At 39.6% G+C, this 15,951-nt stretch overlaps 1 protein-coding gene and 1 long non-coding RNA gene across 10 annotated transcripts in view; both read left to right on the top strand.

Moving 5' to 3' along the window:
- Positions 1-2,232, top strand: part of LOC115897429 — a 28,330-nt gene extending 26,098 nt beyond the window's left edge. Inside the window, exon 3 of the long non-coding RNA XR_004057212.1 lies at positions 2,114-2,232. This is a non-coding gene — a long non-coding RNA (uncharacterized LOC115897429). The remainder of the gene's footprint in view (positions 1-2,113) is intronic.
- A 1,133-nt stretch (positions 2,233-3,365) lies between these two features.
- Positions 3,366-15,951, top strand: part of ZNF280D (zinc finger protein 280D) — a 98,741-nt gene continuing 86,155 nt past the window's right edge. For 4 of the 9 annotated variants that reach the window (XR_004057316.1, XM_030930638.1, XM_030930639.1 and 1 more), the window contains exon 1: positions 3,821-4,002. Coding sequence is in view for 1 of the 9 variants with exons in the window: in XM_010374274.2 (XP_010372576.2) it covers positions 3,755-4,002 (248 nt within the window). In the remaining 8 variants the exon portion in view is untranslated. Of the gene's footprint in view, positions 4,003-15,951 lie in introns of all 9 variants that reach the window. The other 5 variants (XM_010374274.2, XM_010374276.2, XM_010374275.2 and 2 more) reach the window with 2 other exon arrangements.

The following is a 15,951-nucleotide window of genomic DNA, read 5'->3' as shown; positions in this document are numbered from 1 at the left end:
ATGTGGTGACAATTCTCACAGTCTCTGATGGTGACTCAATCTTCCTTGGTTGCTCCCTGAGGGAATTTATAACAATTGAGTTCTTTTGAGTTCTTTTGAAAGGCTCTGCTTTTAGGTAGATAAGGGATTTCAGGAACTTAAACATATTCAGCTCAAAATAATTTTTATGCCACAATGGCTTATTCTGGATCCCTTCAGCTTAAACAACAAAGGGAATTTATTGGCTCATAAACCAGGGAAGTCTAGAGGTAGTGTGGGTTCCAGTGATGTTTTATTTGAAGATTTATGATTCTCTCAGGGATTGGCTTCCTTTCCCTATGATTGATTCTCCCAACCATTCCTCCTCCACGTGTTGGCTTTATTTTCAGTTGGCTCTACTTAGTAGCAAAGGAAAAAAAAGAGAGAGAGAGAGAGAATGTAGCTCTTCCAGTATTTACATTTGAATGCTATACCATTCAGAGAATAAAAAGAACTTCTCTGTTCTTTGCTATAAAACAAAAATCCTAGGCTTCCCTCTGATTGGCCTCTGAAACAAAAACTAGTTCAAAGGGTGAGGGTAACTCTGATAACTTTTGGCCAGCTGCACAATTCTTGGACCTGTTATGGGGTGTATTATGTCTGTCCAAATTGCATAGATGAACACAAAATACTTGTGGAATGAAAGCTGGGAGATCACCCATATTCATTGCAGTAATTCAGGTAAGGATGTGGAGTACAATCTCACTTAAGGAGAATGAGTACTGTGAGGATATCTATAGCAAGTGTGTAACATGTAAAATAGGCTGAGAACATAAGTCAGAGAAGCTCGTAAAAAACGATGGGAAGGTTCAGACAGTAAGTCAGGAGAACCAAAAGAAAGGTGTTCTAGAGGCCAAGGGCGTGTGATGTCAGAAGTTTGAAGTACGATGTCAGAATCATCCAAATAACTTCCTGTGTGCTGATTCTATACTCACGAGTCATCTTTTGTAATTTGGCTTCTCATGTAAATGTTCCTTTGAATGAAAATGTTAACCAGCTTTCTGGTCTCCATGGCAGTTGTGTTTTTCATGAACAACAACAAAAAACAATTGAATTTTTGTTCACACATCAGTCTCGGAAAGTTTGGTTGGTATGAATCATCCCCCAGGATTCAAATTAGTTCTGGAGACTGGCAATATTGAGCTTTTGTCTCTACAAAGTGAGGACTAGACTCTAGAATACAGAGTGCAGTCTTCTCTTTCATCCTGTTATAAATAAAAATAATAGGATGCCATCATTTTGTTTTATTTTTTATTTTTACTTTTTATTTTCATAGGTTTTTGGGGAACAGGTGATGTCTAGTTACATGAATATGTTCTTTAGTGGTGATTTCTGAGATTATGGCGCACCCATCACCCGAGCAGTATACACTCTACCCAATGTATAGTCTTTCATGCCTCACTCTCCTCCCACGCTCTCCGTGGAGTCCCCAAAGTCCACTGTACCATTACTATGACTTTGCATCCCTACAACTTAGTTCCCACTTATGAGAACATACAACGTTTGGTTTTCCATTCCTGAGTTACTTCACTTAGAACAATGGTCTCCAATTCCCAGGTTGCTGCGACTGCCATTATTTCATTCCTTTTTATGAGGATGCCATTGTTTTGGACCAAACTCCTGCACTAAGCCCCAACAGACTAGACTAAATATCAACATGGAGTTACCCATGCTCACAAAACTGAAACTGAGTTGCTTTGTGGCCTTCTGAGAAATCAGGAGAGAGGTAACAGCCTAATTTCCCAAACAGGCCAGTTTAAACCTTCAATCCCCATGATAACGAAGTTCCCTGTTTTAACTCTTTTTTGTTTGTTTTTGAGACAGAGTCTTGATCTGTTGCTCAGGCTGGACTGCAGTGGCAGGATCATGGCTCATTGCAACCTCGAACTCCTGAACTGAAGGAATCCTCCTGCCTCAGCCTCCTCAGTAGCTGGGACTACAGGTACACACCACCACACCCGGCTGCTGCTGTTCTTACAATAGTAACCTGATATTAACCAATCAGTTTTCTATTATTCTGTTTCACTGCCCCACCTTACAAGGAAAGTAACTTTGAAATGACCAACTTGTTTGTTGTTGTTTCTTCCTTCTTCAGCCCTTTTTCTGTCTATAAAGCCAACCACATCTGCTCCATTCAAGGGAACACCTATTCTGTTTTATGGAATGAAGTGGTGCCTGAATCTAGAATTGCAATAAAGCCAAGTGAGATCTTTAAATTCGTTGTAATTTTGCCTGACACTGTAGCATGCTTTGCTGACCTGTAGGGACTGTATTTGAAAAACGACATCTTAAGAATATTCCAAGATATTGGAATTTTTAAACTTTCCATGTTTGCTGTTTTGACTATTTTCTGTCTTTTCCTGTAAAGTTTATTTTCCGGGCCAGCAGGAAAGGGAAAGCTGGGTAGATGATCCCAGGCCCATTTGGGAGAAGGATGGGTCATGGTTACCTCCAAGTACACAAGATCTGTAGGAGTGATCTAGGTGGCCTTTGGGGAAGATTAATTTCGGGGCAGTAATCAATATGGAGACTACAATAATGATAAACACTTGAGGAAAGCTAGGGAAAGCTGGATGAGAGAGAAGAAACTGAATTCAAATAGGAAGACGAATTAGCAAGATTCAGTGATTGAACAGGGTGTCTGTTAAGGATCCTACCAGGCAAGATTTCAAGTCTTGGTCACTCATAAGCTGCACCAGTAATGCCATTGCTCTTGAGAAGACAATCAGTTTAGGAAACTTTCCTTACAGATCAGAGTACAACCTTTAGCAAGTATTTATGCAAGCAGTTATCTTGGCAAGTGTTCTTCTTGTAAATTCTTATACTTCTCGTTGCCATAACTTTTGAAAATGCTATTACAGGTTAATACCCAGATGGCAGAATTAGGAATTAAGAGTGTGAAAGTTAATCATTCGAATTGGGTCACTCTTGTCATAGCCAACTAAGAGTAGAGAAGCCAGTGGTGGGGGAAGCCCTCAGGGCACATAACATTGCTCCAAGAATGGAATTCTCTGCAAGCCTGGCTGCTGAAACCACCTGCTGTAACCTGAAACAAGTTTTATCTTCAGGTTTTAGCTGCTGAAAGAACCTGCTGCAGCTGTAGGGCAAGTTTTACCAACCCCCTTCACTCACCAATCAGAACTAACCAGCTGCCCAAAACTTTATAAATGTCAATGAACTTTCTGGAAAAACAATAGATAACTTTTTTTTTTTTTTAAATAAAACCCCCTAACTCCTCTTTGTTCTTCTCACATACTGAAGACCACCCTGTATTTGTAATAACCTGAACTTGCAATTCCTGTGTCCCAAATGAAACGCTAAATGTAGAGATTCGTCTCTTCGTATTTGACTTCGACAGGGGACGCAAGCAAAACCACACATTTAAAAACAGACTTGGTAAAATCAGCCAATTATGAAAAGAAACGGACGATTCCTTTTTCTCTTCTGGTTTAGTCTTCGCCCCGCAGCCTCCGCGATTCTTTCCAACGGCGGTTCTATCCCGTGACCTTTTCACTTTCCAAGTCAACGTACTGGGGGGGTCGTTACACACGCTGAGGGCCCGGAACGCACGGCTCCTCGCCTGCAAATTCCGAGAGTCCGGATTTTGGGGCTGCCGCGCGGCCACACCACCGAGCAGTTCGTACCCACATGGGGAAAAGGCCCTGGCCCTCGCCCTCGCCCCCGACCGGCGCGTGGCGGGGCGCGTGGGTCTTCGAGGGCCCGCGACGCGGCGCACATGCCGGTGCCCGCCTCCCGCGTCGGCAAGAAGACAGGGAGCTCGGACACGGGGAGGCTGACCCGGAGCCTACCCATGAGGCAGCGCGCCGGCTGCACGAGAGCCCCCCCCTTTCCACGGCTCGGCTGCCAGCTCCGCAATGGGAGCCGCCGCCGTCGCCGCAGTGTAGTTTTTCGTGCTCCTCCTTTTCCTCCTCCTCTTTCTCCTCCTCCTCAGGGCTCCAGTCAGGCCGATCCGCTCCGCTCACGGTAAGCGCCCCCCGCCCCCGCCCTCCCTGCGCTGCAGCAGGCAGAGGCCCTCCCGCGCGGCCTGCGCCGCCTCACTCCGGGGGCGCTGGACTGGGGGTCTTGAGGCCGGCGCGGGTCGTCGGGAGCGCCCAGGGCGCGGGGGAGGAGACCGGCTGCGCGGCGGCGGCGGCCGGACCGCCATCTTGCGTCGGCCCAGGCGGGGGAGGAGGGATCCCGGCGCTACGCGGCAGCCGCCTCGGCTGCTGCAGGCCTGGGCCGCGCGGGCCGCCGCCTTCTGCTCATCCGCTACCTCCCCTCCCAGGCCTGTGCGCTTGTTTGTCCCCAGCCTGGTTTTGGCTTTTCTCTCTGGAGGCAACTCCCTTTGGTACATTTTGTGCCGATGTTTGGCCAAGACCCATGCTTCTCACAACACAGCCCACCCCGTGTCTCTTCAGTCGTAGGAAAGGAGACCAAAAGGGGGTTCGGGATTTGCAGGCACAGGGCCCCTCGTTTTGCCCAGATGACCGGTCGTTCCACGTTTGCACCCTCATTTTTGTCAAAGGGACCTCCCCTGCTCTGCCATAGAATTCCCGTTATTGTCTACAGAAGAAGGGCCCTGAGGAGAAACGTGGAGTTGGAGAGACAATTTTCTGAGCTTTGCAAGGTTCACTTACTGAGACGGAAAGAATGATCTCACTCTGAGGTTTTAGCCTGCTCCAGCGATGGAAGGAGTTCCTCCCAACTTATCTCAAGTTTTAACGCTTTTAAGGAGAAATCTGCTGGAGAGGAAAAACGTCAAGGTGAACCCGCTTCTGCAAGCACGGGAGACCTTTGGTCAAAGGTCTTTGTTTGCGAAGATTCGTTAGTTAAAAAAAAAAAAAAATCTGTCATCTTAAATATTTGGCTGTATTGTTTTCAGGTTTGGACAGAATTTGTCTTTTTTAGTGCCACGAAACGTAAAATGGAACGCTGGAAGGAGAGTTTTAAAGCACAAAAGCTGCCTCTTAGCATCTGTAAGGTGTCCTGCTTTGGGGGACTACTGTGCCAACTCCAGCTGTCTCCACGCAGAAACTTAACCAGGGAAGGCACTGGTTTGCTTATACCATTGTTAGGGCTGTGTGCCTCTGATGTTTTAACATCACTACAAATACCGTTGTAATTGTGTCTTGCTTTAGTTTCTTTCTTTGATAACCCCTGATTTGTATCTCTTAGCAAACCCTTTTAAAGTGGTCTGGGTTGCGGGAATCATTTTGCAGGCAAGGAAACAGCCTCAGGGAGAGGACTTTAATGAGGTCACTAAGTAGGAAGAGCCAAGACCAATTATATTAATAGAACCGCAGGTCTTCTGACTCCTTCTCCAGTGCTCAACGCTAGTATATACCATTTTTGTGGGAACGAAGTAGATGAGAACAGGCAAGGAGGCTCACCTAAAGATTTTAAGAAATACTACTAATTGCCCTTTCGTTGATATTTTTATGTTTTACTTTTGAAATGCGGGTGTTATGTTGCCCAGGCTGGTCTCAGACTCCTGGGCTCAAGCTGACCTCTCACTTTAGCCTCCGTAGCTGGGATTACAGGTGTGCATCATCTAGCCTGGCTTTTATATTTTTATTTTCGAATTAATTTATTAACTTTGCAACTTGTTATTTTTTTCAAAAATATTGAAAAGTTAAATAGCCCATTTGAACACCATACCTACCACCTAGTTTTAATGCTACCTTTTTGCCATATTTGCATTTTCCACTTACCTCACGTTCTGTTTTCCGAACATTTCAAAGTGCGTTACGGATATGACAGTTCAGCCCTAAATGCTGTATGTGTGTCAGTATGTATTTCGTAAGAGATCAAGGCCATTTTTCTGTGTAACAGTACCACAGTCACACTTAAGAAAGTGAAGAATATTCCTTACAATCTAACGTGGTGTAGTAGATATTCACATTTCCCCCCATTTCTTCGAAATTCCTTTTCAGTCGTTTTTGTTTGTTTGTTTGTTTGTTTGAGATAGGTACTTGCTCTGTGTACCAGGATGGAGTGCTGTGGAGCAGTCTTGGCTCGCTGCATCCTTGACCTTCTTCCTGGGCTCAAGCCATCCTCCCACCTCAGCCTCCTCAGTGGCTGGGAACCCAGGAGCACACCACCACACCCAGCTAATTTTTGTATTTTTTGTAGAGATGGGGTTTTGCAGTGTTGCCTAGGCTGGTCTCAAACTCCTGGGTTCAAGTGATCCACCTGCCCCTGCCTCCCAAAGTGCTGGGATTACAGATGTGAGCCACAGCACTGGGTGACATTGATCTTTTGAAGAGACCAGGTCTGTAGTCTTATAGAATAACCCATATTCCATGTTTTAGTGATAGTTCCTCCTCATAGTGTTTAAATTTGTTCCCTCTATCCTGTTTTCTGTAAACTTGGAATTGGGTCTAAAGGCTTGAATATATTCAGGTTTAATATTTTTTTTTGACAGGAGTACTTTGTAAGTCATGCAGTATACTTCATTGCATACAGCATCCAAAGGCACATAAAGTAGGCTTGTCTTATTAATAATCCTAAATTTGACAGGCTATCTTTCCATTGTAAGCATTTCCTTCTGCAATTAGCAAGTAATTTGTGGTGTGATATTTTGGCATTAGGGTAAAAATTTACCTGCAGTAATCTGATAAACACAGTTGGGAGCAGTCCTTTAGGTATGGGTTTGGAAGTTAGGAAGAAGGAGGAGTGGAGACAATTCTGGAGGAAATGCTAACCTATCTACTTTAGGGAACTTGGAATGCTACTGTGTCGGCATCAGAGCCTAGGGAGACTAGGAGAGAGGAGGCAGAAAGTAGATGTCAGAAATACTTTGCTTCTTTGAAAGTTTGCCTAGGACCATTTTAGCAGTAGTAAGCTATGGTAAATAGAAAAGTTCTGAAGTAGTTTGATGTTGAAGGATTGCAAGTGCTTCAACTGGAACATCTGTCCAGTTAGGCTACTAATCCAGTCCTTTTTCATTCCAGTGTTTTAGTAATCAGCATTGGCTCACTGAAATAGCAATTTTCACAAATGAAAAGTCAACTGTAGTTTTAGGTGACAGGAAATTGGAAATTTCTATTGACAACATATTTTGTTATTCCAAAAGCAAGTTTTGGAAGATGAGGAATGTTTTTGATATATTCACTAATTAAATATATGAATCCCGAATAGTTTTTTTCTTGCTTTAGAGAACAATTAAAAACTGTTTGAATTTTCAGTCAGGTTTCTTTAAATAGTGATTTAAATAATGACTTGATTTACTTAGTGCCTTGTATCAAAAATTGTATGTTTAGAATTTTAATTCATTTCTCCAAGGCAATTTTAAGGATTCTCTTAACCCTCAGTATAGGAGGAAAAGTATACAATTATCACTATCATCTGGGTCAAAAGGGACTGTTACGTTTTTGCATTTTAAGTTGTTATGTATTATAGGAGTAAAAATATAATGTAAAACAACTTATTGGAGCTTTTAATAAGAATTTAAATACAGCAAATCTCTTTGTATATACTTAGAAAAATAAAAAACAAAATATCTATTTCATGCATTTAATTACATAACACCCCTACAACAAATATACATCACATTTGAACGCTTTATATAAACATTCTTATTATTTAATAACACCCATTTTTTTCCTCTTTGAGTTTTTGTATCTATACAAAGAACATCCTCCTTTCTTCCCATTTTCAGATATGTGCAAAAATCATTCTGATTAAAGGATAAGACAACATTCCCTTCCTAGTTTCTGCAAGTTATTTTCCTAGTTGCATGAGGAATTTCTTCTTGGTAACTTACAGTTTTGTAACTGAAGCTTTTCCCATACAATGAAAATATACTCTGAACTAATACCAGTCATAAGCCATCTTCAAGTCATTCTCTTCCAAGTATTGTTTCTGGCCCACTTTTTGAATGTATCACTCCTGTAGTCTTTTTGTAATACAGATCACTTCAGGTTAATTTATGTAAGGATTTAAAATTCATTGATGGTTGAGATGAATTGAGCTGAGAATTCTGGGTAGGTATAGTTTTCCTTAGGACAATAAGAATCGTGAAGTATATTCAAAATCCAGATTTTGTGCAATTGACTTCTTTTGCTTTTCCATTTGTGAAAATTCATAGAAGTTCAATGCTGTTCTTCCTAAGAGTACCAACAAGGAGAGTTTGATGCTGTATGATATTCAGCCAAGTCTAAATTTGTAAAAAATTTGTCACAAGTTATATATCTGACAGAGTTTTGAAATTTTTCTGTCATTTCTTATATATCAATCTGGATTCTACTCTCATGCCTTTTCCAAATCTCTGTGTAGATCTACATTGTCCAAGCTTATCATATTTCATTGTCACCTGTTGCTCAGATTTTTCATGTTTTTCACCTTTGAAGGTATTTCTACCTGAAATGGGCAACATCATCTGAATGGAATTAATTATAGATGCTCCTTGAATTACAATAGGTTACATCCTTGATAAACCCATCATTAGTTGAAAGTATCATGAGTTGAAAATGCATTTAATGCACCTAACATACTGAACATCATACCTTGGTTTAGCCTACCTCAAATATGCACAGAACATTTACATTAGTCTACAGTTTGGCAACATCATCTAACTCAAAACTTATAATAATAAAGTGTTGAATATCTCATGTAATTTATTGAGTACTGTACTGAAAGGGAAAAACAGAATGGTTGTATGAGTACTTGAAGTAATGAATGCACTTTGACACCATGATAAAGTTGAAAAATTGTTTTAAGTTGAACCATCTCATGTTGGAGACTGTCTGTACTTAGCAACTTTCATACATGACCCTGGAACTATTTGTCTTATGAATACTGATTGTAAATTTCAAATGCTTCCCTAATAGGTTCTTGCTTGTCATTCCTTCTGGGTTGTCTTTTTGCATGTACATCATCAAAATGCGATACTGGAAGAGTTTTTGAAACCTTTGATAGTTCATAATTTTGTTGAAGACAGTACATCTATCTTCTTTGCTCCACAATTGCAAGATATTTTCAATTTCAGATTTATAAATAACGAATTAGAATGATCAATCCAATGAATTTTTTAAAATGTCTACATTTTCTGTTTCCTTCCAGTCACCTTTGCATACACCTGCATTCAATACCTGTGCACTTAAGCGTTGTATCAAGGCTGGGTGTGGTGACTTATGCCAATAATCCCAGCACTTTGGGAGGCCAAGGCGGGATTACTTGAGCCTAGGAGTTTAAGACTAGCCAGGGCAACATAAGGAGATCTTGTCTCTACAAAAAATAAAAACTTAGCTGGGTGTAGTGGCGTATGCCTGTGGTCCCAGATACTTGGGAGGCTAAGGTGGGAGGATCACTTGAGCCTGGAAGGTCTGGGCTGCAGTGAGCTGCGATTGTGCCACTGCATTCCAGCCTGGGTGACAGAGTGAGACCCTGTCTCTTAAAAACAAAATTGTATTAAGTAAAATTTTAGCACACACTTGTAAGGGATCAAAGACTGTCACGTTTTCTTTGAGCAGAACAGCATGGTCCATATTCTTAATGTAAAAATAGTGTGTGATGAAGTTCTTCCTGCTGAATGAGAATGCCGTATTTCCTTTTTGTTTTTAGAAATACGTTGTTCTCTCATCGATTAAGTTTGAGAGAATTTGTCTAGAATAACTCATCTGAGGACTCAGTCTGAGATTTCCCTTACAAACTCATTTTCACTACCATCATTAAGAGTCTAAAGTGTGCTATCCATCTTTGTGTTAATCTTCTGGTTCATCTAATAGTTGTGAAGTGCCTTCCTCTGTTAATTTTCTTCTCTTCCATTTTGGTCAGAAAATGAAGTCTGAGTTCTTAACTGTATTCAGTGAAAACTAAAAACAGATGAAGGGGATCAGAATATGCCACTTAATTAAGCATAAGGATTATTTTGAGTTGAAGGGAAGTGAGAATCAATAGATGCATGAAGAGTTCTGTGCCCTCCCCTTATTTGCCAGGTAGTAGCAGGGCATTAATTTCTATCTTTTTTCTTTCTTTCTTTCTTTTTTTTTTTGAGACAGTGTCTTGCTCTTGTTGTCCAGGCTGGAGTGCAATGGCATGATCTTGGCTCACTGCAACCTCCACCTCCCGGGTTCAAGTGATTCTCCTGCCTCAGCCTCCCGAGTAGCTGGAACTACAGGCGTGCACCACCATGCCTGGCTAATTTTGTATCTTTAGTAGAGGGGATTTTGCCATGTTGGCCAGGCTGGTCTCAAACTCCTGACCTCAGGTGATCTGCCCACCTCGGCCTCCCAAAGTGCTGGGATTACAGGCATGAGCCACCACGCCCAGCCAGTTTCCTTCTTAGAACGGGGAGGGAAGAGCAACTCTTTTCCCTTGAGATGGAGAGTCAAGGTAGAGATGAGTTTGTATAAACAAACTTTACTGAAATAACCATTATCTTCCATTAGTTCTCCCATCTTTTTCTAGCCACTTTCCCATGGTTTATTGTCCCTGAAATTCCAAGTTCCCTTTTTTGGGGGAGTTAAAATAGTATAAAAGCCCCTACGTCTAACTACTTGTTTGAGTTTCACTTCTTTTCTGTGAACTCCTGTGCATGTAAATACTAATAAAAATTGTATGCTTCTTCTCTTGTGAATCTATCTTTTCATAGTTTAATTCACAGGCCCTGAGGTACTGAACCAAAGGTGATAGAGGAATTGTTTTCCCTCCCTGACATAGACTACAAAAATGTCTTCAGTTTTCCATACATCTTTGAAAGTTGATGCAATATTTTTGCAAAATTATAAGAAAACTCGAAAATAAATGAGAAAAATGAAGGCTAATGCATTAGTGATGACTTATTTCACTATTATTCTTTTAGGCAGTCCCATTTTCTTACTTTTTTAGCGTAGTTGGGATTAATTGATGAACAATGGTGAAATAATACCTAGAATGATGGAGTTAGCAAAATATTTCAAGATGTAGGAAAAATAAAGTCACTAACGTCCCATAGCGTATTTTAAACTGATAAAAGGATTCTGTTATAGACCCACGTAAGAATTATAAGATATAGAGAGTTTTAATTTATTTAAAAGTAGTAAGTAAATTTTCCCCTCTTTTTTTTAAAGATCTCTAGGAAACAATGTGAATAATAAAATGTCAGTCTTTCTAAGTAGTAACTGCTGAAGAAAGAAAATAAGCTAAAATAGTTTCCCTTGGACTCTGATAGTACACTGAACTTCAATGGTTAATTTGGACAGTTAGAGTTCCACCCCTCTCCAATACACACATTAAACCTACCTGCCTCTTCTACTTCCATAATAGATTTTGTTAGCCTGTTGTACTTTAATACATCTCTAATGAATACAGGCAGTACCTAGAAAGTTATTCCTTGAGGTTTCTTTCTAAAGTTTTTTTGTTGTTACCAGCTTTTTTTTTTTTTTAACCTTTCTTCCAAGCTTTACCTTCAGAGTCCTTTCATAATAAAAAATTATTAATTGGAACCCTGGCATATCAGGTGTTGTATTTAGACTTTTTGGTTAAATGGATTACACCAAAAGTGTATTTCATTTCAGTCATTTTCTTTGCAAACATTCCTGTTTTTCTGGTTTTGTATAACAGGATGAAGACAAAGTGATTTTTGGGATGATGTATGCTTTGCTTCTTTGTGTTTGTAAATACAATGCCTTACATGTAATTAATGTTCAATAAATACTTTTTCTTAGTGTTTTTTTTTTTTTTTTAATCACCTGAATATTCCCCAACAGTTTAAAATTCCTGCTTTACTTTTTGGATTGTTATGTAACTTACACATTTTTGACCAGCCAGTATAGTAATTTAGCTTTCTTTTTTAAAAGGGGCTTTGACTTGTGTTTCTCTAGTACAGTAGTTCTCTAAATGTGGTCTTGGGCTTGAGACACTTTGAAGGATTCTACCAGTTCCTCCCTTTACCACATACTTTTCTTGTGAAGCTGTATTTTCTTCACTTCAATGGAAGAGTGTAGTGCAACTGGTTGAATGCAGAAGGTTGTAAGAGAATCCAGCTGTCTTTATTAAGACATATTAATGAGGTATGCAAAAATGTAGCAAAAATGTAAAACAATACCACTCTTCTCCAAATTTTTTGTTTTGAGAAATACACTTATTTTTTTGTAAAAATATATTAATATGTAATGCTTTCATTGTTATCATCTTTAAGTAAATGAATGCATATTGAAAAAAATTTCTCAGGTTTGGGGTTTGTGGACTCCCAGGCAAAGATTCCATCCGTAAGGGTTAGTTAACCACACACCTTTTTTTGGTCAGGTTTGGGATTTTTTTTTTTTTAACATTATTAACTGAATGCCGTTCAGTTGATATGCATTTTGACTAGGGCTAGTCACCAAAGCAAAGATGATTAGTCTATGAACTAATTTGCCCCTTGCTTCTAGGCTTCACTCCTGTGCGTTCCTTATTTTGTGGGTTACCCTTGGCAAGTCTAAGCTAAGCCTGGAGGGGCTTGGGAGAGGTCTGGGGGTTTTAGGTATAATCCTAATCTCTGTTGTATCTCTTGCTTTGTTTTTTTACTTGCTCTGCTTTTCCTACTCAAGGTTTAAGATTGTCTGACTCTCAGCTATACAGGATTGCTGACTGCTGCTAGAAAGGCCCTCATAACCAAAATGCAACACGGAAATAACTTTCTTACATTCCATGAGAAAAAAAAAAATTGATCTGACAAGTTTATTGAATAGAAAAAGGTAAATAAGAAAACTGGCACTACTTTGGTGACACTACATTGTAGTGTCTGTTCATTTGAGAAGTTATACGCAAGAGATGTCTTTCTATTCTTTGATTTCTTTTTTTGTAGTGTTTAAGAGATTATAAAGTATGCTCACAGTTACCATATTCCATCATCAGAACAAATACTTCTTTGGAAAAGGTGGTGTTATCATCATCCATCCTTTACAGATGAAGAAATCAAGTCTTAGAAAAAGTTCATTTTATTGATTGGAATAATACTGGGTGCCAGATACCGTGTATTCATTTTATAAGATATGGTGCCTTGGTTTTCCCTCACTTCACCCTCAGCCTTTTTATCTCAGAATTACATGTTCTCTTCTATTTGGGCTAGACAGTGCAGGCTAGCCTTACAGGCTGGCAGTGACAACAACTGTTAAAAGTGCTGGCTCCTAAAGCGTTTGACCTAGTCTGCGCGTCACTGCACCTGGAAGCTTTTAGCAGTAGGATAACCTAACCCAGCTCTGCATAGGTTGATGGGAAGTTATTAAAGAATTTGGAATTGGTAAATGACAGAATGAAAGCATTATTTTAGTAAATTGTTAATTTGGGGGCTCTTTATTGAAGAGATGAAAGCAAAAATCTGGATGCGGAGAGACCAAGTACAGACAGTCCCCACCTTAAGATGGTTCAACTTAAGGTTTTTTGACTTTATGATGGTGTGACAGTGGTATACATTTAGTAGAAACTGTACTTCAAGTTTTGAATTTTGATCTTTTTCCGGGCCAGTGATATGTGGTATGATACCATATTGTGATACTAGGCAGCAACAGCAAGCTGCAGCTACCAGTCACCCACATGATCATGAGGGTAAACAACTGATAACATACAGTATACTATGTTGTCAGATGATTTTGCCCAACCGCAGGCTAATGTAAGGGTTCTGAGCACGTTTAAGGTAAGTTAGACTAAGCTGTGATGTTCGGTATTTTAGGTGTATTGAATGCATTTTCAACTTATGATATTTTCACCTTACGATGGGTTTAATCAGTACATTACCCCATCATAAGCTAAGGACCAACTGTATAAAGTGAATCTTATAAAGTAAATCTGTTTCACTTTAGGTGTGAGGTTCTATGGGCCTGGCTAAGTATTGAGTGGATGGAGAGGCAAGGGTGATGTGGGAAATATTTTGAAGGAAGTCTATAGGACTGGGGAATTGACTAGATATAATTAAAAGAGGGAGATATTGAAAAAAAACCTCCAGGGATTCAAGATCAGAAGGATGGCAGTGTCATTAGTAGAAAAAGGGAAATGCAAAAGTAAAACTAACTTTTATAATTTAAGGTAAGAGTCATATAACATCATTTCACCATTTAAAAATGTACAATTCAGTGGCATTTAGTACATTGATAGTGTTGTACAACTATCAACACTATCTAATTCCATAATATTTTCAGCTCCTCAAAAGGAAACCTGTTACCCATTATTCTGGATATTAGATATAAATAGAATCAAGCAATGTGTGACTGACTTCTTTTATTTTCAAGGCCTCATATTGTAGCATGTATCAGTGCTTCATTTTAAAAAAATGCTAAATAATGCTACATTGTATTGATATACCACATTTTATTTATTAGTTGAACATTTGGGTTGTTTCTGCTTTTTTTGGCTTTTATGAATAATGCTGTAGAAATAATTTCTATTTTAAGATATTGCCACAGCTACCCCAACCTTCAGCCAACCAATACCCTGATTAGTCAGCAGCCATCAACATGGAGGCAGGGCCTTCAGCAAAAAGATTATGACTCACTGAAGGCTCAAATGAGCTTTATCTTTTTTTAGCAATAAAGTAGTTTTTATTAAGGTATATATGTTGTTTTTTAGAGACAATGCTATTGCACATTTAGACTATACTATAGTTGTAAACCTAACTTTTATATTCACTGAGAAACCAAACAATGCGTGTGACTTGCTTTATTGCAATATTCACTTTATTGTGGTGGTGGTGGTCTGGGACAGAGCCCTCAATGTCTCCAAGGTGTGCATGTACTGAATTTGAGGTGTGTTTAAATATGTAGATAGCAGTTTTCAGTAGTAAAAGAGGAAGGACTATGACTTAGATGAGATGTCAGGTTATCTTTCTCCGTCTGTGTTCTTATAAATAAATAAATCCCTGAGGTTGGGCATTTTATAAAGAAAAAAGGTTTATTTGGCTCATGGTTCTGCAAGCTGTACAAGTAGCGTGGTACCAGCATCTGCTTGGCTTCTGGTGAGGGCCTCAGGCTGCATCCACTCATGGAAAAACAAAGGGGAAGCTGTGTGGGTAGCAATTTATAAGGTGAGAGAGAAGAAGTGAGAGAAAGAGAGGAGGGAGGTTACTCAGGCTTTTTTTTTTTTTTTTTTTTTTTTTTTTCAAACAACCATTTCTTGTGGGAACTAATAGACTGAGAACTCACTCATTACCGTGAGGACAGCACCAAGCCATTCATGAGGGATTTGTCTCTTCCATCCAGACACGTCTCATTACCCTACCTGCAACATTGGAGATCAAATTTCAACATGAGGTTTGAGAGACAAACATTCAAACTATAGCAGAGGTGATTATTTTCTGATCATATAGGCTGCTGTTGAGAATTGATAGCTGAGTCTATGGGATTTATTAGATCTGCTCTGGGGAACAGTTTATGTAGGACTGAGGTCTAAACTTTGTGGAAAACCTGTTTTTACATTATTTAAGGAGAAAGTCATCTGGAGAATCTGTGAAGAGTTAGAAAGGAGTAGGTGAGTACACAGGACTGTTGGTGTATAGAAAATTACTGAGCATGATATTTCAAGAAATGGGGTTAAAATGCTGCGAGATAAACAAGGAAAATGCAAATGAAGAAAAGGTAATTTGATCTGGCTATTGGGAGGGTTTTTGGGATCTTCATGTGGATACTTGCTTTTAGTAAAGTACTGTGGAGTAGATAATGCTATAGCTGCCCTGCTGTGCTCAGCTCAGTTTTGACTGACAAAGTGGGTAGCAGTAACTAGAGCAGGTGGTTTGCAACCTGGATCAGGTTTGCAGGAGGTTATAGTTGGGTGAAGAGGAAGTGATGAAGAGATTCCCTGTACCCTATGTGAAAAAGTTTTCGTTCATATCAAAGCTTTTAATAACCGTACTGATTTAGATTCATTTGTAGATTTAAGTAGTCTGTTAAAGCACAGCCTTTCTATGTATTAATAGTATATTAAAAGAACTTTGCGTTTACAAAAATGTTAAAATTGTAAAAGGTTGAGTTATCATGATGC

Source organism: Rhinopithecus roxellana, chromosome 5 (assembly GCF_007565055.1).
Source record: "Rhinopithecus roxellana isolate Shanxi Qingling chromosome 5, ASM756505v1, whole genome shotgun sequence".
In the NCBI taxonomy this organism is placed as follows: Eukaryota; Metazoa; Chordata; class Mammalia; order Primates; family Cercopithecidae; genus Rhinopithecus; species Rhinopithecus roxellana.
This window is presented reverse-complemented; position numbering and strand designations above follow the sequence as displayed.